The 25,511-nt window shown below is 50.3% G+C and overlaps 1 protein-coding gene across 7 annotated transcripts in view; it reads right to left on the bottom strand.

The window, feature by feature from the left end:
- PTK2 (protein tyrosine kinase 2) overlaps positions 1-25,511 on the bottom strand; it is a 248,074-nt gene that overhangs the window by 48,669 nt on the left and 173,894 nt on the right. For 5 of the 7 annotated variants that reach the window (XM_080801823.1, XM_080801827.1, XM_080801824.1 and 2 more), the window contains 9 exons: positions 21,739-21,795; positions 20,243-20,263; positions 19,058-19,155; positions 11,264-11,348; positions 9,990-10,090; positions 8,231-8,346; positions 7,233-7,333; positions 4,168-4,257; positions 1,089-1,293 (listed from right to left, as the gene is read on the bottom strand). In XM_080801823.1, coding sequence (XP_080657949.1) covers positions 1,089-1,293; positions 4,168-4,257; positions 7,233-7,333; positions 8,231-8,346; positions 9,990-10,090; positions 11,264-11,348; positions 19,058-19,155; positions 20,243-20,263; positions 21,739-21,795 — 874 coding nt within the window. The remainder of the gene's footprint in view (positions 1-1,088; positions 1,294-4,167; positions 4,258-7,232; positions 7,334-8,230; positions 8,347-9,989; positions 10,091-11,263; positions 11,349-19,057; positions 19,156-20,242; positions 20,264-21,738; positions 21,796-25,511) is intronic. The other 2 variants (XM_080801826.1, XM_080801822.1) reach the window with 1 other exon arrangement.

The raw sequence follows: 25,511 nt of genomic DNA, 5'->3' as shown, positions 1-25,511 counted from the left end.
GCTCGGGCCGTCTAGACAGGCCGTGAGCACTGGGGGGCCAGATGGGGCCAGGGGAGCCACTGGGGTCTTTTGGACCCTGATATTTGGTAATTTTCTATGAGAAAAGATGAAAATACACCAAATTTTAAAAATCTCACATTCAGTCAGGAAATCATGAAGATGACACAGCGCACGCTACGCCACGGTGCTGGTTAAGGGATAAACTCCCCGTGATATGTATCACGCCGGAATATCTAATCGATTACAGTTTTCAGTCAGTCTAGACTTCAACTCAACAACGTGAGCATGTGTTAGACGTCTGCACCGGGGCCGCAGAAACGAGTAAGACACAGTGATGCTCATGGGGAGCTTAGGGCCTGACGGGGGACCCAGACGTGCAAATGAGAAATTCTCCAGGCCGGGCGCACGGTCAGCTCTGTGCAGACACGCTGAGGGACTCAGTGCGCTAACAGGTCCCTGCGGGCTCCCTGTAGGGGACCGGGAGCTACCGGGTCTGGCCGTGGCTGGCATGAAGTAGGAGACACGAAATGGCAGCTGAACAGGTCATGTGGATGTTTGGACGACAACAGACAGAAGCACCGAAAAGGTGCCAAAGAGCGGCTCTCTGTTTGGGGGCAGGGCTGACTAGGGCTGTCCCCCGAAGAAGGTAACATCTGAGCTGGATTCTGAAGGCCACAGAGGTGGTTAGCAGGTGGCACAGCTGGTGGAAGGCGTCCCCGGGAGCGAAAACAGCACGTGGGAAACGCTGGGCCGTGCCGGGAGAAGCGTAAGCAGTTAGGAGCGCTGGCAATGGAGGAGGAGAGGAGATGGGACTGGGTGGGCCACGAGGGACTAGGTTCTCAAGCCTCCTGTAAGCCATGCCAAGTCAGAAGTCAGCGCATGACAGATCTGAGTCTAATGTGAAGTCGATTAGGATTGGACGATACAATCTCCTGAGCATTCTAGCAAGGCATAAATCAACGCAAACCAATCAGTAAGTAATTACGTAGCCTTAGCCGTCCTGACAGAATGACCTCAAACACTCTGACTGCGTGGGAGAAGCCGCACGAGCCTGCCCCAGCCCCGGCCCTTGCTCCCCCCACTCCTACCTGAGCTGAGCTTTGAGCTCAGTGAACCGGGGCCGCCTGCTGGGGTCATAGGCCCAGCATTTCGTCATAAGGCTGTAGAGGGTAGGAGGGCAATTTGGAGGCATCGGTAGCCTCTCCCCATTCTCAATCCGACCGATCACATCATTGTTCTTCACTCCTTGAAAGGGCTTCACACCATGCATCAGTATCTCCCACATACACACACCTGTGAAGTGGGAATGAAAACAGAACCGTGAACTTGGTGGGAAGAGAAGCAGGCGTGGGTTTCAGGAAAAACTGCACAGCTGTCACCAGAGGACCAGCTGTTGACTTGGGGCAAATCGGGTAAATAAAGCAGTAGCCAGTGAATTCTGTTATAAATAAGAACAGCAGTATTAGCTTAATGTGATCCAAATAAGGAAAATTACGTTATTTTCCAAAAAACGCCCAAGTTTTTCTAAGAGGTTTACTTCTCTAAAAATCCTGTATTAGAAGATGGCCCACCAGGTACAGTGATCCTTCATGGCTTAACGAACCACTTCAAAACAGGCTGGGTGAACTTGACCCTGCCCCCCCCCCCCCCCGCGGTCCAGCCTGCTGATGCTTACGGCAGCCGGCCTGAGGCCTAACAGAAGAACATACTAAAATTTAAGCCTTTACCTTTAGAATACTCAAGACTCCTTTAGCTAGGCAGCCCAGGTCTGGCTAGGGTGCACACTGGCACTGTCATCTGGCTCATACACGAGTTGGTCTGGGGGTCCCTGTCCCCATGGGCAAACTCTGGATTCCCTGAGCTGCAGTGGCCCTACCCGCAGGCCCCTCACTCACACTCCACCCTTGCAGACCGCACATTCTCTTCGTGTCCGCTGACCAATATCTGAAAGCCCACTTTTATAGTAAATGAGCAAACGGAGCCTAAGGCAGAGAATGACGACCCCCCCACTCCGGCTGGGGAACTGAGCACGTGGGCTGGTGGGGACTGTGGGTGGCTCGCATGTCTTGCGGGCTGCTCTGGCGGCCCTGGCACCCCAGCACATGCCACACACACGCCTTTGCTTATGCCAGCCTCCCCGCACTTAGTGCCCCTTTCCTTCTCTTCCGCATGAGCGCTTCTCTTTCTAGGCATGTGCCTCCTGATGGCCCAGGTGAGTCTGAGCTCAGCCCGACGTCCCTGCACAGCCCGACATCCCTGCACACGGCGTCACAGGGCGAACCCCTGCTCCGCCCCCGTCCTCCCTGCACAGGGCCTCACCGGGGAGCCCTGGCTCCGCCCCGTCCTCCCTGCATCACAGGCTGGAGGAGGCCCCTTGCTTCAGTGTCTTCGGCACCTACAGTAGGGCTGTGCCTCAAAGGAAACAAGGCACATTATCCTGCCCACGTGAACGACATTCTGATGTTTTCTGAACTCTAGTCACTCCAGACTGAAGAGTGTATGACAAAACTGACGCCTTAGTTCCGCATTTCTCACCGGAAATTGTGACGTCATTACTAACAATAGCACCAGGCAGCGTAAGACTTTTGTACGTTTCTGGCCTCTCCTCTTTGAAATTTACACGTTGTCCTTATACTTCGCATTTCCTTAAACACTGTATTTTATCAAACCTAAGATGCCACCGATTATAAAATACAACATTGTTTTTATATAACCAAAAATGGAGGAAAATACCGCCAACTAAGTCACGGCACCATCCTCTGTTACCTCTTGGAATTATTTTATTCTTACCAATGAGCACTCCCGAACTCATTCAGACAAAGAAGCGACACAGGGATGAACGAAACAAAGCCCACATGAGTGTGGGCAAGGAAGCCACGTAAGACACGTCCCCAACTCACACCGACTACAAAATGCCACTGATTGATGACACCAGTTCCAGAGAAGTGACAGTGTGAGAAACGGGCATCTTAGAATCTTTGAAAGCTGAAGTCCCCTTGCCAGGATGAGCGAGCGGCTCTCTGGGTCACACAGCCGACAAGTGAGGTCCTGGGAGGTGACGCCACAGCAGGCGGACCCCAGAGCCCTTTCTAAGCCCCGTCACACTATTTGCTGCTCTGGTGAAAAGCCCATTCCCTCTCCTGTTGTCACTTAGGGCACTAGAGGAGACCAACAGCAAGTACACAGAAGAAAAAAGAAGAACATGTACTTGATGTGTGTAAAGCTATTTTTAATTCCGGGGGAAAGGTACATAACGTTGTCCGGGCATCTCCTCCAAAGTAGTTCAAAATCTAGCGAGAAAGCACGCACACAGGACTGCGCACAAGATCCACGTGTGAGTGTTAGGGCAGAGAGCGGAAGTGCAGGGAACACAGACGACGGGAGGTTACGTCTGGAGCACACACCGGCTACACGAGGCTTCACAAAGAGGGGACATTTCAGGTGACCCCGAACGTTAGAAGTTCAGCCGGGAGAGGGTGTTAGGACAACGTGTTCCAGGTGGAAGGAGTTAGACCAGAAGAGTGGGGGGTGGGGGGCAGCATCCATGTGGAAAGGGGAGAGTGATTTAAAATCTGACGAAGCAGTTGAAGCAAGTGGTGCAGAATGAGTGAGGGCCACCCCGTCCCGTGGTCAGAAGGTTCCGCAGCAACCCCCAGAGCAGGACAGCAACCGGCTCGGAGCAGGCGGGGAGGCACGGAGCAGGCGCTAGAGCAGAAGCCACAGGAGACAAAGGATCAAACGTTCGAGCCTTGAGACAAGTCGGGAAGGAGGCTGGGCTCCAGCACACAAGCAAAGCGCCAAGCGGATGTTCCGGAGCGGAGGGGCTGGCACAGAACCCGAGGACAGGTCGACCATTTAAAGTCACTCACAGAGAAGGAGCAGACGGGATGGCGGAGAGACAGAGAGGAGAGAAGGAAGGAGAGAGCTACGACCGCTCCCAGGAGGGATGCAGAGCGGGCCCAGGGAGACAGAGGCCCGGGGTCGAGGGGGAGACCGGCGCCCCCCATGTGCCCAGCAGCTGCCGAATGAACTAAGAGGACGTCTGTGGAGCAGCGCTCAGGCAAGGGAAGGCAGAGGAGCCTAAATACTGCGGAAAGAGCTAAGCCGAAGTCTGTTTCGTAGTCTATGAAATGTTCATTTAAAAACTCAAAACTTCAAAATACTCACCAAACATCCACACATCACTAGCTGAGGTAAAACGTCGAAAATTGATGGACTCTGGAGCCATCCACTTAATTGGCAATTTTCCTTTGGAAGCTAGAAGATTAATTTTAGAAAGTGAATTTTCCTTGTTATCTGCTCAAGGATCTAACAGTTACAGCTCGCTGAGATTTTCAGTATCAAAATAAAAAGCTTTAAATAGCTGACCCCTTGGGCTTTGCTAATTTGGAAGAACTATCCTTTGTTTCCTCAGTGTGGTGAGGTCATCTGGAGTGATCTGGTCAGCCTGTGGCAGGGAAACAGCGCTGCAGGCCTCCTCTGTGCGGACAGGCGGGGGACGCGGGAGGCAGAGGGAGCCCCGCTAGCTGGTGTTCCCAGCCCGCAGCTCGGTTGTGTGGCAGATCCGGACCCACTGGCCGGACGCTGTTCTGGGGGAAACGTGTACACGCGCATACACACGTCACACAGATTAGCTTCAAACCCTGCGAACAACTCATCCTGCTGGTTCTCCTTCCTTCAGAAAACGAGGCTCAGACACGTTTCGTGACTTGCCCGAGGCCACCCCTCCACCAGGTGCCCGAGCTGGGGTTTGAGCCGGAGCAGCTGACACTGTCCCACCCCCCACCCTCCCCGTGTCTCCATCCTCCCGTGGAGACAGGCCCAGTCCTCCCCTGCCCCGCACGCGCACGTGACCCCGAAAGCACTGGGCAGGACTTCGGGAGCTGCACATCTCTGCGCGAACAGAATACGGAATGAGGACTGACAACGGTGCCTGCACGGGTGTGTGAAGGGCAGGACAGGTGACAGATGGAATGAAAAGTACCCTTCTTAGGTGAGCCTACATCATCCGTCCCTGGAGGCCTCACAAGCTTTCCTTCTGTGCCACAAAGGAAACAACTCACCACCTCACAGAACATTCCTTCAGCTGCTGGGTGACAAGAGGAACGGCCCAGAGTACCTGCCCTCACGGAATTCTAGCTCTAAAAGGTACGGTACGGGGCGTGACCCGGACTCTGAGTGAACGCCAGATGCCCCGGGAGCAGAGAAGGCCCATGGCTGAGCGGTGTGTCCGGGAAGGCAGCAGGGGCGCAGGGGCGCAGGGGCGCAGGGGAGCGGGAGTCCACGTCGGAGGGAGCCTTGGTTCACAGAGGTGCCTGTGCTCTGCCGGCCTCGTCCGGACGCCTTCTGTGAGCCACGCGTGCCTCTGAGTCCCTTCGAGCAGGAGATAATTTCACTCGAGTCACTTCTTTTTTCCCACTTAACTTCAAGCACCTTCACAACAAGTGGAGTCGAATCTTCGGCTCGATTCCTTCTAAACTACTTACTCCTACGTCCTGAACCCGCGGGATCCCCAGCCTCTAGGGGGGTGTCCTCCTGCAGCCCAACGGGGTCTGGACTTGGGCACCTGGATGAGATGATGAATACATGAACTTGTCAACGGCTCACTTTAAACGCCGTCTGCGTGACACGAAGGCTCCGTCACCACACTGCTTGGAGGTCAGCTCCTTACTGGGAGTCCGGGATCTGGACCGCTCAGGGCTTGAGCTGGACAGCAAACGTATTTTAAAACAGCAGAGAGCAAAAAAAAAAACAAAACCCAGCAGAGAGCTGCTTGATCATCTTTACGTTAAATGACTAACTGAAATGAGTGAACAGCCCAAGAACTCTCTTCTCACACAGTAGCAAATCTCGGTTAAGACTGTTGCAGGCTGTGGCATACAGAAGGCACATGGAAAGGGAACAGTCATCAGCCCTGCCGTAAGATGAAGGAAACCAGTTTTGTATGTAAAAATCTCATTTTGCCACAATACAAGAATTTTAAAAAGTGAGAAAGAAACTGGCCTTTTAAAGTGGTAGTAAGAATTAGAATATATACTAAGAGCACAATACGGATTTATAATCCAAACCACAGCTGAAATATTAGGAATAGGAACATTTGTTAATAAGAATATTTGTTCTATAGTAATTTAAAGAACCAAGTCAAACTGATTCCAAAATTGGCACATTTGAAGAAGAATCACATGAGCTGCATTTCCACTCTGAAACCAGCCGACGGAAGTCTCTGGGTGAGCAGGCTGGAGTCCTCGGTCCGAATGCTCCACCGGGGGAAGGCACCCGCCCCACCTGTGGAGGTGTCTGACTGCGTTCGCCAGCTGGAGACGTCTGGGCAGACTCCAGGTTTTGGCCACTGGAAATACAGTTGCAGTGAACACTGAAATGCAGGTTTCGTTCTCGCCTCAGGAGTGTGCGGTATAGGACTGTATGGCAGCTGCACCGCTGACTCAGCAGGGATCTGTGAAGCTCTTCCCGAGTGGTTCTGTCATTTCACATTCTCACAAGCAATCTGGGAGTGATTCAGCTTCTCTGCATCTTTGCCAGCATTTGGTGTTATCACTGTTTTTAATTTTAGCCGTTCTGACATGTGGGCAATGATACCTCGTCATGGTCCGAGCCTCCGTCCGGGTTTCTCTGCCCTCCACATACCCTCTTCAGTGAAGCCTCTCTTCCCACCGTTTGTCCATGTCATATTCTTGTTTTCCCTGATGAATTCTGAGAGCTCACTCTACCCTGTGGACACCAGTCCTTTGTGGAGTCGCTTGTGGTTACGGGCAGGCCCTGTGCCTGGCAGAGATCCTCCAGGTCTGCACCTTCCCTTTCCACCCCGAACAGGTGTGTTGCAGAACTGAAAGTTTCAATTCCGATGATATCCCATCTACCGAGGGTCTCCTTTTATGGATCATGTTTTTGGTGTCAGGTCTAAGGACCCTTTGTCTAGCCCTAGACCCCAACGATTTACTCGTATGTTCTTCCTAAAAGTTTTACAGCTTTATGTTTTATAATTAAGCCTAAGATCCCCTGACCCACGGGGTGAGTCACGCTGAGGTCCATTCTTTGTCTCTGGATGTCTGACTGCTCTGGCCCCATGGACGGAAAGGCTGTCTTTCTTCTACTGAACTTATTTTATGCCTCTGTCGAAAATCAGCTGAGTTTATTAAAGACACACCTTTTTAAGAAATAAAAATCCTTGAAAATTCTGAGCTTACTGCCTCTTTATTGTTCTGACTCCTTACCTTTGTAGTAAGTACTGTCTTCCATGTATCGGGATAATCCAAAGTCTCCTAGTTTTACACAATCATTTGAGGACACCAGAACGTTCCGAGCAGCAATGTCTCTGATAAGGAAGAATTTGGGACAATAAATTTTAATACAAGGAGAACCAAACCCACAAACTCGTCTATATTATATAAAGACACGCTGACTGGCACTTGGAAAGACAGCTTATAGACAATGCAAACAGATTTATCATGCACTGAAAAAGGGACACTTTTATGATTTTACCTCAAGTATATTCCTTTTGGCAGACATTTACTCATTAATATGATGATTAGTGTTTTGATCGGCAGCAAAATATATTCTCAAATAACAAATATTTGAGAATAATGCATAAAAAAGGCATCATGACTTTTCCTACAATCGTATTAGCACCTGCATCAACAGAGAGGCTGCACGACTGGGCTCGTAACCCTGCCGCTACAAAGAGATCTCATCACCGGAAGTAAAAGCCGTCATCCAAACCCTTGTCCATGATTTTGCGACGGAATTTATTTCCATGCTGGGTAACAAAGTAGTGGGCAGACCGGAAGGGTTTTCCCTTGCATTCCAACCAGGGCCCCGGATGAGAAACAGAAATGCCACAGCACCCCCCAGACATCACGCATGACCCTCTGGGGTCCGGGAGTCCCGGGCCAGTGTCTGTTTTAGGTCCACGTGCTCACAGCTCTGAGGCCGTGTACGGGTTCTCAGCAGCATCTGCAGAGGAGAGAACTGGCCCAAAGGCAACGTTCACACCTAATGGGAGGAAAACCTTCTAAACGTGCATACGAACGGGCCTTGGGTCTTCCCTGGACCAGGACAGGTGCCGCCTGACTTCCCGATACCGTCTATGCACCACAGAGTCCAGGGGTAGAAAGGCTCACAGGGCACACTGAGCATCTCCTCCTTCCGGTTTCCCCACTACACCCCTCCCCCGCCCAGAGGGCAGCTTGCCAGCTTTATGACTAGATCTTACCTGTGCACAAATCTTTTGCTCTCCAGATACGCGAGAGCTGTACTAAGCTGATAGGCATATAGGATCAGAGACGCCAGATCCAAACTGTACTTCCTTACTTGCAGAAATGACCTCAGCTTTGGAATAGCGACCAAGATAAAAAAAAAATTAGTGACAGAGAACAGACATCAACAGCCAAGGCGCTATATTCAACAATACTGCCCATTTCCAAACACACTTTTATGAGAATAGCTTCCATTCTCCCCTAAGATGAAGGGGCAGAATGAAACATATTAGCTCAGAAATGATGGTAAATCGTTCGTTATTTGAATCCTATTCTAAAACTGAAATCTTCATGACTGTGGACAAATTTCTGAAAAAATACAGGAAGATGCTGCAAGGAAATGAGGAGAGGGTGAGCTACCGCTAGCAAAGAGCTGAGAGGACAACAGACCCAGCTGGCCCGCACATACCAGCACGCCCGCACCCCAGGCAGACCCGAGGACCAGCACACCCGCACCCCAGGCAGACCCGAGGATAAGGCGATGAGGAAGGCGAGGCAAGAAGTTCTCCCGGCCTCCTCCAGCAAGTTTCGGGTACAGAAAGGTGTTGGGTATTCACCCCACGGGGCCTATCAGTCCTTATTACCACCGTCACGACCAGTTCAGCTAAATGCCAGCATGGCAAAGGAAGGCAGCTGAACCGAAGTCTAATTCTACAAAATCAGTACACAAAGGAAAAATATTTAGTAACAGTTTAAGCCAGAAAAATCAGCAAATTCTCCAAAGGCAAAAGCAGAAAAATACTGTGAATGAAAGACATACGTAAGCTCTCTGTTTTATTCGGAGAGGGAGGGCAGAGGAAGAAATGCTGCGGTAGAGGCCTGAAGTCATCTCGCCCAGCAAACGAGGTTATCGAGTGCGGAGGAGAGCAGTGGGGGGCTCGCAGGAAGGCAGGCACATGGGCCCAAACTGCCCTTTGACACCCACTCACCAGAACCCCTATCTCCACAGAAAGGAAACTGTGCTTGGTGTCCTTTAGAAGTGAAGGAATGTAGGTAACGTTTCAGGCTAAATTACTGAGCTTTAGTACCAAGGTGAAGTGTGGACACCTGGAGAACGGACTTGTGTCCACCTGCAAGCAGGCTGCTACGGCATGGCCCGGAGAACAGGTGCCAGAGAACAGACTGCCTGCCCTGCCGAGGGTCTGATCTGCCGGGCCTGGACAGGGGCCCAAGAATCTGGCTTCTAACAAGTTTCCAGATGACAGTGACACAGTAAGCAAGGAATTTCTGTGTTCTGGAGAAAGTCAAGTAAGGAGATCTGTCCACATATGTTACTCGCATTTTCAAAAGAACTGTGACTAATATCGGTCATATTCATTCATATTCATATTCATATTCATTCATAAAATGAATTCTCAAACAGTAAGGAACTGCAGGTTTACCAAGATGCAGCATTCATTTGCCTGCATTCCGTTAAGAGCGCCCCTCGGACCCCTGGGCTAGCATCAGGCGGCAGCACCAGAGAGGAAGACAGATCCACGGGGTCACCACAGCCTCCAGCGCTGAGTCAGGGCATGACTTGGGAACTTAACGATGATGACGTTATAGTCTCTGAGCCCAAACCACAAGGGTGTCCTTCACATACCCCCACCCCTTACACAAAGGACACCAAACACCAGGGGTGGCTGAACAAACGCCAACCACGGGACAATCGTTCCACTGTCGCTGTGACAAAGGGGCTGGCAGCACTGGGACAGCCAGGTGCGGGTCAGGTACCTCTCCGAGCGTGCACAGCTCCATGATTATCCAGACGGGGTTCTCCGTGATGACGCCGATCAGCTTCACAATGTGGGGGTGGTCGAACTGGCGCATCGTCACTAGGGAGAAACAGTTGTCCAGGTTATTCTCTGACACAGTAGTAAGGGTGGCTGCGGTCGTCTGTGCTCTCGTGGCCTAGGTGCTCTCTGGAAATGAACTAGTTAAGACAGAAGTCATTGCCAGGGTCTGTCTTATCCTTAAGATACTGGATACAGAGATCTAGGAACAGGATTAAAGACAGACTTTTTAAAATTTTTTTTTGATGGAAGTACAATACAATTTTGATGAAAATGATAATACACTGATAAAGTCAATATGACTTACTCTATGACTTATTAATTTACTGGATGGTTGGGTGGTAAATATTTCCTGAAATGGACGGGAGAAGGCATTTGTTCCGCATCCATGTAATCAGGGTCCCCGGGACTTGATCACACGACAAGTGTCTACTGAGCGCCTGACGGGTTCAGTCCTGTGCTGGGCACGGGCCTGGGCAGTGAGCACAGCAGACACGGTCCTAGCCCCATGGAGCCTGAAGCTGAGAGAGGGCAGTACTAATTTCTAGGCAGTGTTGTTTAGTTTCAAATACTTAGGGAGGGGAGAATGTGGTCCTGTGACAAAGCCTCCTGAGGAGAAACTACTCTAAATACGTGGTCAGATGAGACGGGACAAACACCGTGAAAGCGGGGAGGGCGCCCCGGCCTGGGGGCAGGTGGAAAGGACAGGACGAGGTCCTGGCAGAGAACGGCTACCCACGCATGACCCTCCCCACAGTCTCATCCCGGATGCGTGAGGGGGGAGCTGCAGGGGCGGCTGTGAGGCAGGGACGGGGCACGGTCCCGGCTCTCTCCCTGGTCTGTGAGCTCCCTCAGGTGGGGACCGCGTCTGTCCTGCTCATCCCGAACTCTAGGGCCCGGAGGCAGCTGGGTAAGACTCATTTCTACGTCTGCCTAGTCCCAGCGCCACATTATGCTCAACCACACGGGTCCTGAAGGATACGGGGACAGTGATCCATCTGCCCTCACACCCCGAACACCACGGCTTACCTGGAGTGACGTGTGGACACGCGCCTCTACAGATACGGGTATTAATTTGCAAGGCAAGACAGTAACGCGGTCGCCACAGACAAGTCAGACAAGTCAGAGTGTTATCGTCCTTACTTCCGCAGAGACCACTTGCATTTCACAGGTAAAAAGTCACAGGGAGTTCCACAGAAATTTCTAGAAACTTACAGGCTTCTTGAAGGAATTTCTCTCTCACGCTGTCCGAAGTACAGTTTTTACATGTTTTAATTGCAACCGCCAGCGCTGGGTTCTCCTGTGTTGGGGAAATTTCAGAATCACACACACATGCAAAAAGAGCTTCTCTTTACACATCAGTGGGCACGTTCACGAAAAGCTGTGTGACTGGCAACTACGTGGATTCCGGACCAGACAGAATCAGAATGGAAAATCTCAAGAGGAACACTTCCAATACTCTACAAAATCCCCAGAAAAAATGTCGGGGCAACGTTAACATGTTGTAGGTCGTTCGCTCCTTCATTGTGCCACATTCACTTCCCGCTACCGGCCAGGCCGCCTCCCAGACGCCCAGGGTGCACACTGAACGACAGGCAGCCAAGTTCCCTGTTCTGCTCCAGGTCACCGTCCCGCTAGGAAGGGACAACACACACAAGAAACCAGCTGATCACAGGGTACGTTAGTGGGTAACGGCGCTGTGGACAAGGAAGGAGCGTGTCCGGATGTGCGAAGCAGAGACCGGGACGACAAAAACCAAAGGAGGGAAGGAGGGATTGCCAAGAGCTGGCCAGGGGCACAGCCGGGGTCACGGATGCTCTGGGACCTGAGGGCAGGCGTGGTGACAGGCCGGTGGCTGGGACGAGTTTGCGGCATTGCAGGCGGGGCAGGGGAGTGTCGCACTGGCAACGAGAGGTCAAGTTCAGGTTTCTGGTGAGACAAAGGGAAGCAGCAGCCCAGCTCGGACTAGGACTGGAGGCGCATGAGAGGCAGCGAGGCACACAGAAGGGCCGGAGGAGGATCGGGCGGAGTTCAGGGTCAGATTCAGGCTGGAGGAGCTCCTGGGGCGGACGGAGCATTCACCCGGGTGCCCTGCAGCGCGGAGCTCAGGGAGAAGGGGAGACGCACAGTGACTAAGAGCGTGACTGGCGAGGGGGAGAGAAACCAAGAAGGCGCGTGGACCCATCTGCCGAAGAAGGTGATGTTTTCTTGAACGAGTTCAAAAGACAGAGCTTAAGACAGACAGGAAATGAGGTCATTCCCAGCTTTGATGCAGTAACACCGCGTGGGGTTCTCATTAGCAACGCCAGGACGCTCAGCGCCGCCGGTCCCCACCTGGTCTCTGCCAGGACCACGGACTCCTCCTGCGGGAGACTCTCGGGCCTCACGTCCCGTTAAGGAGGCAGGAAGGACAAGGAGGACGGGATGGGGGAGAGAAAGAAGCGGGAGAACACGGCCAACGGACAAAGGTCAAAGAAGCGCCACCTCCGGTCTCCCCACCGCGGCTGCTGCGTCCGGACGCCCTCCCTCCCCGGAGGACCCCGAGAGAGGAGGAGGTCAGACCACGGCGCTACCACGGGGGTGTGAGGAGCGAGCTTCCAGCCACGAGGCTGGAATTATCTGTAAATTATCTCACTGGGCCTACAGGTTGCGAGGCGGCCGGACGAGTTCCAGGCGGGTCCGGGATCCCCATTTCATAGACAGGCCAGCAGAGGCTGGCGGGTCTAGCGGCTTGCCCAAGGTCGCCCTGCTGGTAAGTGGCCTGTCCCCTCTGCGACAGGGACTGGGACAGCGTGTACGTATGACAGGCAGCAGGGAGCGGCAGCAGCTCGGGATGGAGCTTCTGCTTATCACACGACCTGGTTCTGAAACGGCTCCCACCCCAGGTTCTCAAGTCCGGGTGAAGCCAGAATTTGCCAAGCCCTCTCCGAAGAGCCCTTGCTACGGATCCCATCGAGAATCACTGTCCCTGTAAACAGCAGCCTCAGGCAGGAACGACTGGCCTGCGAGGACAGTGGGAAGACAAGACACTGCTTCCTGTCTCTTCAGGGCGGGAACATCCCAGGGCTCAGTCCCAGGGCTCAGTCCCAGGGCTCAGTCCCAGGGCCAGCTCGCCGTGAGGCCATCTCACTGAGCGCCAAGTCCTACATCTGCACTGGCTTCCAAATTCTCTCCCCAGCCCTCCCTTTGTCTTTCAGCCCAGACTCTGACATCCAACCTACCCCATGCCCTATCTTGACCAGGACAGGGCGAAGTTACTTTAAACTTGATACAACCAAAACAAAACTCCAGATAACCCACCGTGATGGTTCTTTTTATGTGTCAAGTTGCCTGGGCCACAGGGTGCCCAGATAATTTGGTCAAGTATATTCTGAGTGTTTCTGGATGGATTTACCAATAGGTCGAGTAAAGCAGGCTGCCCTCCCTGATGGGGTGGGCCACATCTGATCAGCTGAAGGCCTGACTAGAACAAAAAGCTGATCCTCTCTCCTAAATCAGAGGGAATTCCTTCTGCCCAATTACCTTTGAGCTGGGACACTGTTTCTTTCCCCACTCTTTGGACTGTACCTCCAGGGGCTATGCTGGGTCCTAGGTCTTCAGGCACAGACTGGAAGCAAGAAGCCATCAGCTCTCCTGGGCCTCCAGCTGCAGATCTGATGACATCAGCTTCCAGGATCACATGAGCCAACTCCTAACGAGCCTGTTTTGAAGGCACCCACGGCCATCTGTTTTCCAGGGGAGCCCTCACTAATACACCCACCACCAGACACGTTTCCTCTCCTTAGCCTTCTCTACCTCACTCGGGACACGGAAGTCACACAGATGTTCAAGGTCAACAACCTAGCAGTCAGTTCTGACTCCTCAGTTTCCCTCGGCTCCCACGATCCAACAATCCAGGAGCAGGACCTGAATTTCCTATCTACAGCATGTATCTGACAGCCGCCTGCCCAGCCCCCGCCCCTGCTGTGGGCTCTCTCTGCACCCGCTCTCTGCACCCACTCTCCCTGAAGCACTTCCTGTCCCCAGGACACTTGGGAGAAAAAGCCCAGCCCCCTGCCGTGGCCCCCCAGAGCCCCTCTTCACCCAAACCTCGCACACCCAGCCTCATTTTCTACGCTCCAGTACCATCTCCTGTGGCTGCCCTTCTCGTTCTGCCTGACTGGAAAGCTCCTGGCCCAGAAATCTGCACCGAGATTCATGCTCCAACCGTCCTGTCTAAAACAGCGCCTGGCTGCCTGCCGTGTCCTCTAGCTCCCTGCTGCTCTGCAAGATCTTCACAAGCTCCCAGCGCAGACCTGTCCAGGACAGGCCTCTCAGGTTATCACAATGTCCTTATTCTACACATTTTTATTAAACATTTATTATACATTACAACATACACGATGCATGCTGCCATTTACATCATTACTATTTTCCATCGCTGAAATATAAGTTTCAAGACAATAGGTACCTTGTCATCTCATTTGCCAAAAAGGTCTCCTTACAACAGTACCGAATTCATAGCAGGTGCTCAATAAATATTCGCCGAGTTAATGAATGCTGTTAAAACCTTTCTTTTGAATGCAGATGCCATTCACAAGTCAGCTGCAGCGCACCTTAAAAATAGCTTAAATTGTATTCACTTTAGATTTCACACTAATTTGCACATCATACGATTCCAGAATATTAAACACTTTCAAACGAGAGAAATATAAACAGCAAAATGACTACAACAGACGTGGGTCCCTCTCTTAGCCTGCAGGGTGCAGCACTCCAGGTGGTGATGGTGGCCTGCGCCCAGGAGGACGGTCGCTGCTAGCACAGAACGGGAACAGGAGCTCGAGAGCTGTCTGTTAAATGTCCGAGCTTAGAGCCTTCTTACAGGTGCCAGACACACAGCAAGGCTGAGACGGAACTACTTTGCTTTGAATGAGTTACTATCTGTTTTCCTCAACTAGATGGTGAACGTCTTTAGGACCAGGACCATGAATTCTACCTCCATCTAAAAATACGGGGCCAACTGGTATACTCCAGAAATGACACAAAATGTCCTTTTTAACAGGAATTCTGTATAATAACAATAGAAAGTTCTTAAAACCACAAAACCGTCATCTATTCTGTGAATTCATACTCAAATATCGAACGTGGTGTTTTACGCAAGACAGTCTGAAGATATGCAGAGAAGTACTGCTCTCTAAGAACCCGCAGTTTCAAATGGACGCCGGACCCAAGACTCCATGGGCAGCACAGGGACAAAAGGCCATGGCGAACAGAACCAGGGGCTGGTCATCAGTCCATGGTGCAGCATTTGTGGCTGGACAGCAGAAGCCCGGGGGATGCTGAGTTGCCAAAGGGGCTGGTCACAGAGAACAGAATGTTGGAGAACTCAGTTCAAAGTGAGTAAGACCAGACCAGAATCTGAGCAAAGCTGGTTTTTTGTTTTTCGTTTTTTCCTAAAAACACCTTAAAAAGAGGCAGATTAAAACATACCTGGGAATTGCTCAAGGTATGACTTTTAAAAACATTTATAATACAAGCAGTACTTAGGGGACAGAGAAGTCTTCTCAATGGTTCAAAGCAAATGCCACACTGGCGTCCACTATGCCTCCATAAAAGATATGACCAGCTTCCGAATTACTAACATCTAGCAGACATTGAAAAGACTTTAACAAATAAATCCAGAGAAGGGTTATTCTGGGACTAATTAAGAGAAAAAGAGATTTAAAAGCAAGTTCTTAAGGCTAAGATCAAAATGATGGAAGAACATGCAAGTGACCAGCAGAGGCTCAGATGGTGACAAAGACGCCCAACCACCTTGCCAGATGCGACAATGGCGTGTGAGCTTCTAGACGATGCTGTGTCCCTGGGCTCCTAGAATGAACTGCAGCCCATGCGTGGCCCACCCGACCCCACTCCTCACCTTCCGTGGCCCCCACCCCCCCACCCCCCCGCGGCAGCCACACTGGCCTCCCGCGGACGGCTCCCTTCCTGCTTCCGGGCTCTGCTCCATGTCACCTATCAGAAGGCCTTCTCCTACCACCTCGCGGGGAGAGCACCCCGACCTCCTCCTCTTCCCCATGCGACATTTAGTGTATTTGTTTTTGTCTGTTCCTTTGTCTCAGAGAGAAGTTAAGTTCCGTGAGGGCAGAAATTGTGCCTGTTTTGTTCATTCTTATGTCCCCACCACTTTGCTGTCACCTGGTGGGTGACTGAGAAATTGTTGCTGAAATAATGACTTGAGGATCAGCGGCAGGTTCCTGGCCGTGATGTGTGCTGAGCTGCAGTCTGACCGATGACTAAAAATCCTCGAAGAACCGTTGCGTGATCTGACAGGACACTGAAGGACATAATCCGGAAAAGGGACTTAACAGGAGCCCCAAGGAATGAAGAGATTCCTTTGCACGGCAAAATCAGACACCCACACGAAGAACAAAATAAACACTCGTTCATGTACAGCACAGGTCAGGGAGATACAAAAAAGTGTGAACCCTAGTATTTTTCTGGGGCTGGGGCTCATTCAACAAATATTTAATGAACGCTACACAATGGGTATTTAAAAAAATGTCCTCTTGTATTTTCACAACTGAAATGGATTAATTATTTTAAAGATGCATGAAATAACGCCCACTAACCCTGCCTTTATCTGTGTGGTCCTGGTAAGTCACTGAATTCTAGAGACCAGGGGGAGCTCTGAGGCCACAGTGTGCAGCTGCCCAAATTCCGAGTCAAGAAGCCACAGTCTCCTGCCTCTCAGCTGGGTGCGGCCAAGTCGCAAATTTAGCAAGTCTTCGAGTAACTTTAGATCCAGGGCTTTATCTACTGCATTTTGCCCCAAAGAACAGAGTTAAGAGAATTAGGAAGATAACACAGAGTAAAAAAAAAAAATAAATAAATAATAATAATAATAATTAAAGAGGAGTTAACAGCTAGAAATACATAAGAAGTGACAGAACTGTATATTAAGTACAAAGGAAAAGGCTTTTGAAACTCAAGTTTTAAAAAAATGGAAACTCTAATTTGTTTAGTGATACGGTGACAATTGTCTGTTGTTCCTGACAGAAACAAAAACCAAAAAAAGCCCTTTTAGTTCTTTGGTTACAAAAGTAATGAACACGGTGTCACTAGTGCATGTGTAGAGGATATGAAAAAGTGAAAGATACAGAATTACTGGGGAAACTGCTATTTGCAGTTTCCAAAGCAGGGGTCACACCAAAGTTCAATCTTTTGTGTTATGATAGACCTTCCTTGACTCGAGATGGAGTTCATGTCCGGATAAACCCACTGCACGTTGAAAACATCCCAAGCTGAAAGTGCGCGTGATGCATCTGGGCTCCCTAACGTTACAGCTGAGCCATGCCCCCCCTTACAGGCGCCCGCAAGCGCTCACCTGGGCCCACAGCTGGGCAGAGTCATTTCACAAGAAGCGTATTTTATAATGAAGTGTTGACAGCTCGTGCAATTTACTGAATCCTCCACTGGAGGGGACAAACAGAAGGGCTGTGTGGGCGCGGAATGGATGTCAGTCTCTCGGTGATGGGCCCTCGTGCTGGCGGCCACCACCCTGTATGAGGACAGGGGCTGTGTGTACCCCTGGCCTGCGACAGGATCCAAGTTCAAAATTCCAAGTATGGTTTCTACTGCATGCAGGTCACTTCTGCACCAACATAAAGTCGAAAAACTGTGTTGAACCACCCTTAAGCACAACCATCATAAGTTGGGGAGAATCTGTATGCCCTCATTAGCACCATCTGTGTACACCTGTTAGTTAAAAAAGTTTCTTGACCAAGTATGTACTATTATTTTATCTCTCTTCTTTTTTTTTTAAAGTAGGCTCCATGTAGATGTGGAGCCCAATACTGGGCTGGAACTCACAACCCTAAGATAAAGACTTGAGCCGAAACCGAGTTGGACATTTAACCAAGCCACCCAGGCACCCTGTACTATTATTTTAAAATGCTGTTTTAAAATTGTTGATGTAGTAAAAACACTACAACCAGCGTTGGCAGGGATGCAGAGAAAGGGGTACTCTTACATGCTGCTGTTTGGAATGGAAATGCACAGCTTCTTTGGAGACATTCAGCAGTAAGTCGAAGAGTGGAAGAGTTACCACGACCAGCAACTCCACACCCAGAGATCTCCTCTCGAGAACTGAAAACTCACACACGGTCCTGTACAGGAGTGCTCACAGAGCCCTGATTCCTAGCAGCCAAGACATGGTAACAACCCAAATGACCATCGACGGACACACGGACAAAAAGTGGTTCTACCCATCGAATCGAATGTTATCCAGCATTGAAAAGAAATGAAGTCCCGATAACGCTTCAGCGTGGGTGACCCCTAAAAACTGCCGACTGGAAGAACTTGCCACGAAGGCCACGTATCATATGAGTCCATTTATACGAAATGTACAGAAAAGGCAAAACTACAGGAGGAGGAAACAGATGAGTGGCTGCAGGGGCTGGGGGGGAGGTGGAATGGGAGTAACTGCTAACTGATGTGGGGGCTTCTTTCTGGGGCAAAGAAAGTTCTAGAAGGACTGCATGGTGGATTGTACAACTCTATCAATATACTAAAAAACCACTGAGTTGTATGTTTTAAAAAAATGAATTTTACAGTATGTGATCTATACCTCAAGAACACTATTATTAAAGAAATAATTTTAAAAATGTGTTGATCTCTTCTGGAGGGCAGTTTGGGGCAAAATAATGCTCTTTCTTTGAGGACACAGTAAGTGGCAACAGCGGCCTCCTGCTGTTGATGCTGGTCATCTATCTGTCGATTCTGTGCTACGGAACGATCACTGCAGAATCGGTTACTGAGGAGAGAGGCTGAGAGATTAAAACGAATAAAAGGCAGACCCAGCCCTCTAGGACCTCAGTGTGCCATTTTTCTGTTTCCGATACAGCATGTACGGTGACACATAGGAGGAGCTTTGTAAAAGACAGGTGCGAAGAACTGAGGACTCATGAAGACAAACGAGAGGCCACAGTCAAAAGTAGCGCAGGTTTCTGGTTGCCGCAGAGGACTTACTGGGCTCATGTAGACGCCTTGATGGACGTCTCCAAACTGGCCTTCCCCAATGCACCGTCCAAGCTCGATTCTTTCTCTCTGAATCTCATAATCCCTGGCTGCAAAACACGACATATATAAGTACCACATTCCAAACGCTGAGAGTACACTTGACGCTGGTTTCATTTCATTATCATCCATGAGTACAGATCGCACTGGCGGCACGTCAGTCTATGAAAATGCTTTAAACGGAGTGGAATTCTCTTAAACGGTATCTTAAAAGGAATTACATAAACTGTTACGGCATCGTGTGAACTACCAAAACCATGTGAGTTCTATTAAAGGTAGATTTTTTCCATATTTTTCAATGTCGATTTAGTTTTTATCTGTCTGATAGTTTTCTAAGCAGTTTCTCCAAAGTAGTAAATTATATGCTTAAGTAATCAGTGCTATTAGTTTAGGTATTAATATATGGAAGGCTAAAAAACACAGTTATTTAAGGCAATTATTTAACAAATAACTGAAGTTTGAAAATGGAGGCAACAGAAAAACTGTGTCATGAGAAACTTTATGTTTTAAAAGTTTAAGAGTTTTCCACTTTCTTATGAACCTATCTATATTATTCCCAGAGCTAAAAGAGTTTAAAGAGGTCGCTTCTAAAAACTAAATTCAAAATCAGGTGACTTGGAATCAAGGTTGAACACACGACATTATAAATTATGAGTATTTTACATTTTGAGAGCATTTGCCTCAAATTAATGTACTAAGTTGTTGTGATTTCATATGAAACCAATTATTTAGTAGGCTGCTGAGGCACACGGAAGTAAACACCGACTAGAAACCTCATCAATTGATTCTAATCCAATTAACAGCGTGGTGTTTTGATTTCCTGCGGTGGCAACCCAGCTGCACGACCCACACCGTGCACATGCCGTTAGTGTGGAAGAAAACGATAGCCAAATTGTTCCAAAGTCTCTCCCTGGTTTACCAAATTATAAACCGTACAGAAAGGTCCAACCCAAATTTTAGATGGCTCTTTTCCTCTTTAAAATCACTTTAGCTAGTAGTTCCATTGGTTTAACAGCACGAATAAACCGATGGAAAGTAGTTCAAAGATAAAAGTTAACTGAAAACTGAAACGTCCCACGTCATTCCACAGGTTGCAATTGGCAAGCAAATGCAGTTATTTTAAAGGAGTCCTGTTACCTTCATCTATTCCATAGCTTTCTGTATTGCAATTGAGGGAGAAAAAAATTGAAGACCTTGCTTAGAAATAACTAATAGCAATTAGGTTAACAACAACAAACTCTGAGAGTACATTTCAACATTTACTTTGCAAAGTATTTTAACCACAAACAGCAGTTTAAAAAAAAAAAATAAAAGAGGACTAGACACAAGCAAACTCTGAATCTCCTTAAATTACCTCGATGTGATGCCAACAATGCTTTTCAACCTTCATGTCGTAAATTCCTGCCTGGAACTCATTTTTGTGGGGCCTGGACCTTTATTACTCAACACTCAATAGCAAGTACACAGATGCAAATTTGGACAGGCTGCAGGGATGTATGAATGACTAAACGGCTAACCCAAATTTCAACATTTCCCATGTTGCTGTGCAAGCCAAAATACCCACGTTTCAGTGCTTCCCTCTGTTTCGAACCACTCTCTGATACCAGAGCTCTTACAGAGGGACACAGGGCGCCCCCGGGATAGCGCAGGCCTGATGCTGGGAGCGCCTCCTCAACGTGCACAGTTAATCTAAGTGAGAGCATCTTTTAAAACAGTCACACAACAGGGTCAATAAAGCGCCTGGAACATGTATTTTTCAGGTATGTCCGGCTCTACCGGAATCGGGACATCAGATGTTCAATTATTAAGGCCGCTGGGGCTGTACGCAGACTCATAACTGCGCCTCTTTAGGAGGGAGGTTTAGAATATATTTTTAAAATTAAAAAAAAGAATTTTTTATAAGTAAACTCTATGCCATATGTGGGGCTTGAACTCTCGACTCCGAGATCAAGGATCACATGCTCTACTGACAGAGCCAGCCAAGCGCCCCTAAGACATTTTTTTTGTTAATGTGAATGAAGTTTCAAGTGTGTCTCCAATTCAAGATCTGGGACCACATCCTTCAACATGAGACCTAGGGCTCCCGGGTTCTCCTCCGTCGAGAAGCCCCACAGACCAGAGAGAAGCGGAGCGCGGGCATTTCCAGGCGGCGGGAAGGGCATGACTGAAGCCTCCCTCTCTGCACACCTCCCAGCCCGAGCTGCGGAGACCGTGCGCTGGAGGCGGGAAGCTCAAGGGCAGTAAAGGACAAAATTTCCAACAAAACGCAATTCACTGACTGTGCGTATTCAAAGAACTGAACAGACACGTGTGTATATTTAACTTTAAATAATACAATCGTCTAGAGAGAGGAAATTTTGTCATCAGTAAAGGCTGTATTACAGTCAGGAAACAAATTATGAAAACCCTGTAACTAAGCACACTTACTACAGGTATCTGAGCATTAGGCTTCTGACCTCGGACTCGGCCGAGCCTGAAACAGAATTCTAAAGGAAGAAAAGCAAATTTCTGTTGTGCACTCAGTGAACTATTAAAGATAGCTTAAAAACAGTATCTAAAACTTTTAAATGTGAGATATTTAGAAGTTCAATACAGTCAAATCTGGGTGAGAACAAAATCAGAAGCCTACTTACTCGAGGGCATGGTGTAGGTATCTTCTTCGTCTATGATCTCAGCATAGTCATCCGTTTCTGCAGGAAAGGAAGCAGATATGTTGGAAGAGGGTAAATATTTGACCTCCTGGCCTTTGATAGAATTAGAAAAGGCAAAATGAGCTGCCTGAATCCCGCGCTATGGGGACATATTCTCAAGACCCTATTCCTCCACTTTTGCTCGTGCATGAGTCATCTATGGAAATATGGGTGACGTCATGGTGCGTCTGTTGTAACACAAAGACTTGTCTCTCGGGGACACACGGTGCTGGCACGGAAGGCCCTTGTGAGAACGGAAAGACGTAGAGCTTCTACGTCCAGGACTCGAAGCCCCACATCCGTTCCGACTGCGAAACGCTGCCTCGCACCAAACCCACATTGAAACCCGCCCTGGGGTCGCTCTGAAAAGGACTCCGGGTGCTTCACAGACTGAAAACCTGACTTTGTTCGTAACTAGACTCTACAGCAGAATCTGACGCTGGCCTCTTGGAAAACAAAAACGATGGCCTGACTGCTGCAGAGAGGAAGTGGGTGACAGACTTCATTTGCTCTGGGTGGAAGCAGCCCAGGGATTATGTCCCGTCACCCTGCACTCAGATGTCAGAAGAGCTCGCGTTAATGTCAAAAGGGTGAAATCTAACAAGAATGAAATGACAAGAAATGGCATGTTACAATGAGTTCTGTCTGGAGGGGAAGTCAAGGACTCGTAGTGTTTCCACTACTCCCTTCGGTAACACGGTGACATAGAAATCCGCGTGCGCACCTGCGCGGGAAGCGCATCCGAGGAGAACAGCCCTCGCTCGGACTCACTGGGAGCACGACTGCGCCTGCTTTCCTCCTCCTGCAGTGCGCTGTGGGTTTAAGCTAATGGGCTGGGAAAGGAGGAGCAGTGCTTCCAGAACTACATTTGAGGACAGCTCTTCACAGAGAAAATCTGCCCAAGCTTCCACGTTAACCCCAGCGACACGGAAAGCTGGATGTCCTTCCTTCTGTGCCGCTCTTACTACTTCACTCAGGTATTAAAATTATAGAAAAGAGAGAACATATACAGGCCACATTCTTTAGGATATCAACCATCCCACATGTTGCCATGGTAATGATTGAGATCAGACCTCAGAGCCACTGGAAGAATTTAGTTCTTAATTAGAAGTGATTGAAATAAGAAAAAAAATTCAGCGGGCAGAATACAGTCAATGAGCCAGTTCTCCGTAAAGCATTCAGGAAGTGTAAACTATCCCCAAATCCTACATGGAAGGCCGATAATCTCTATCATTCTCACATGTTCTAGGTAACACTACTTGCAGGATTAAAGAAAAACATTCAATCTACCCCAAACCTTACATTCTTTTGTTTTTCTGTTTCTCCCTCCTATCCTGTTCTCAGCGAACTGGCATGTTCTAGCCTCCGGCTTTGCCCCCGTGCAGGCTGGCTTAGGAAGGACCATGGGAAATGGCGTCTGGGATGAAGGGAGCTACTAGGGCACTTTGCGAAAGGACGGACCAAGCAGAGGAGGGATGTGCACGAGCAGCTGAGACGAGAGAAGCAACACTGCACACACGTGGCGCCTACTCATGGTCTTCTGTCTCTGTTCTGTCATCGATGCCCTCCCTTCAGAAAGCCGACAAAGGCAGAATTTCCACAAGCAACAGGTGCTACCCTCCCTGCCTTCTTTCCTACGAAGCACACACCCGTAGAGGCCAAACACAGCACGTGAGCCCGGGGCGGCGGGTGACCCTGGCCGTGACAGCTGCCAGACCCCCGGCCCCCGCCGGCTCCCCCGCCGCCCTGTTCCCAGAGGTGCTTCACCAACCCCGGCCCCGCCTCCTGGCTCTTGAGGAGACACCTGGATCCATCAGCAGCACATGGCTGTGGGGTCACTGCCTGCCTGACGGGGGAGGAGGGCACGAAGCTGCCAGAGCTGTCAGAGTAGCCCCTCGCCCAGGACTTGCCACGTGCCGGAGCTCAGATGTGCTCAGCCGATTCCGGTTTTGGCCGAAGTGTCACCCAGCCAGAGACTCTGCCTCCCACTGACCTGCCCCCATCCCCTATCACTGTTCATCATGCTGCCTGCTTTACTTTCCTCAGTCCCCGTCATCAACCAACTGGCAGTCCTTGGTCCCTTGTCCACTGTCTGCCCCGCTCCGGATGGAGAACCAGGGAACCAGAGCCCTTCTCCGCATGGAACACGGGGCCCGGCACAGAGAAGTGGGGGGGCGTCCGTGCTGGCTGAACAGAGGACGACTTCACTGCAATCACGAGGCGAGGGGACCACAGCTGAGGCAAGGATGCGTTACGGCCTGTGCGGGGCCGAGCAGCCCGGGTGGGGCGGAGCTGCGGAGCTGCGGGGCTCGGGACAGCCTGCGCCCTCCTGCAAGGTCCCCTCACCTGTCTGTGCTGCAGTCGTGTCCTCACGTGGACAATGGGAACACGTATGCGCCGTGCAGGGTTGTTATGAGGATTACGGGAGATACGTACAAAGTCGAGGTGTGGACCTGCGCAGAAGAGCCGGTCACAAAATCGTGGCTCCTCGTGGTTCTGCTGCTCCTGAGGGCTCTGCGGGAGGAGCCTGGCAGTGGACGAGTTCCTGCCCGCGGAGACTCTCGGTCAGCCCTCCTGGTGTGACTGCAGTGGCTTCTGGGACGGCCTCTTTTTAGAAAAGCCTCACTTGAAATACCCACCTCTGAAGCAATTCTGAAGCCATAAAACAAATGGCTAATAGGTACCAGGCTAGCATGCAAAATTGATTCGGGAAAAATCAAGGTGCAGACGCTTCCATCAGTGACACGATCATAAGGAAGCGCCTGTAATTCTCTCCCCTCGATGCTATGTGAATTCTACAGGAAACCTTTGGGGACATCAAAGCAGTCTGGGAGTGACTCAGGATGACCTAGGGGCATGGGCACTGTACTGCGGTGTAACAGGACTAGGGAATGTCTCCTGCAGCCACCAGTGCTTGTGTCCTCCGGGGGCTGGTCTTACAGAACAGACAGAGCCACTGTCACAGTACAGAGACCTACAGGAGTGTCACGGGAACCTGCACAGCAGCTCTCGAGCTGCAGTACTTGGCCGAGTTCTCCAAGAATTCTTGATACTGATTTGGTTCTGTTTCCCTTTCCTGGTTTTTAGGGTGGGAGGGTTTTACGATCCTGACAGGAGAGGTATGTGTAGACACTTTAGGGCCTGAAAAACTGAAGCCCGGCCCGAAACTGCCTACACCCCACGGTACAGGGAAAAGAGACACAACAAAAGGAAACCAGTAAGGGAAGGCAGAGAGGTACAGATGACGGCAGCGGCGTTACCGGGACAGCATCAGGCCGCCGACCCCGTGGGCAGCTGTGAGCGCTTCTCCGCTGATGTGGGTCTGCTGCCGTCAGCCCGCCTCGCAGACAGGAAACTGAGGCTCCCAGGGCAGGGCACCCGTGAGCCCTCAAGGTCTCAGTGCCTATTGGGAGGGGGCTGGGATTCGGAGCAGCACTCGGGCACAGCCTCATCCCGAGTCACCCGCCATAACGTTTACAGGGACTCTTGTCTTCTAAGTCCTCTCTACCCCTGACGCGGAGCTCGAACTCACAACCCCGAGATCACGAGTCGCACGCTCCACCGACTAAGCAGCCTGGTGCCCCCGGGGACTTTCGTTCGAGAGACCGGACACCCTACGCTGTGAGACTACGGATGTTCCTCTAGGGATATTCTGGGGGCCTCCCCCACCCGAGACGTGGCAGAGCTCTGCCCCAGGGATGTTCACGAGACAGGGG

The sequence above is a fragment of the Martes martes genome (assembly GCF_963455335.1).
Source record: "Martes martes genome assembly, chromosome: 4".
Lineage (NCBI taxonomy): Eukaryota > Metazoa > Chordata > Mammalia > Carnivora > Mustelidae > Martes > Martes martes.
Note: the sequence above shows the minus strand (reverse complement) of the source record. Positions and strands in the feature narration are given on the sequence as shown.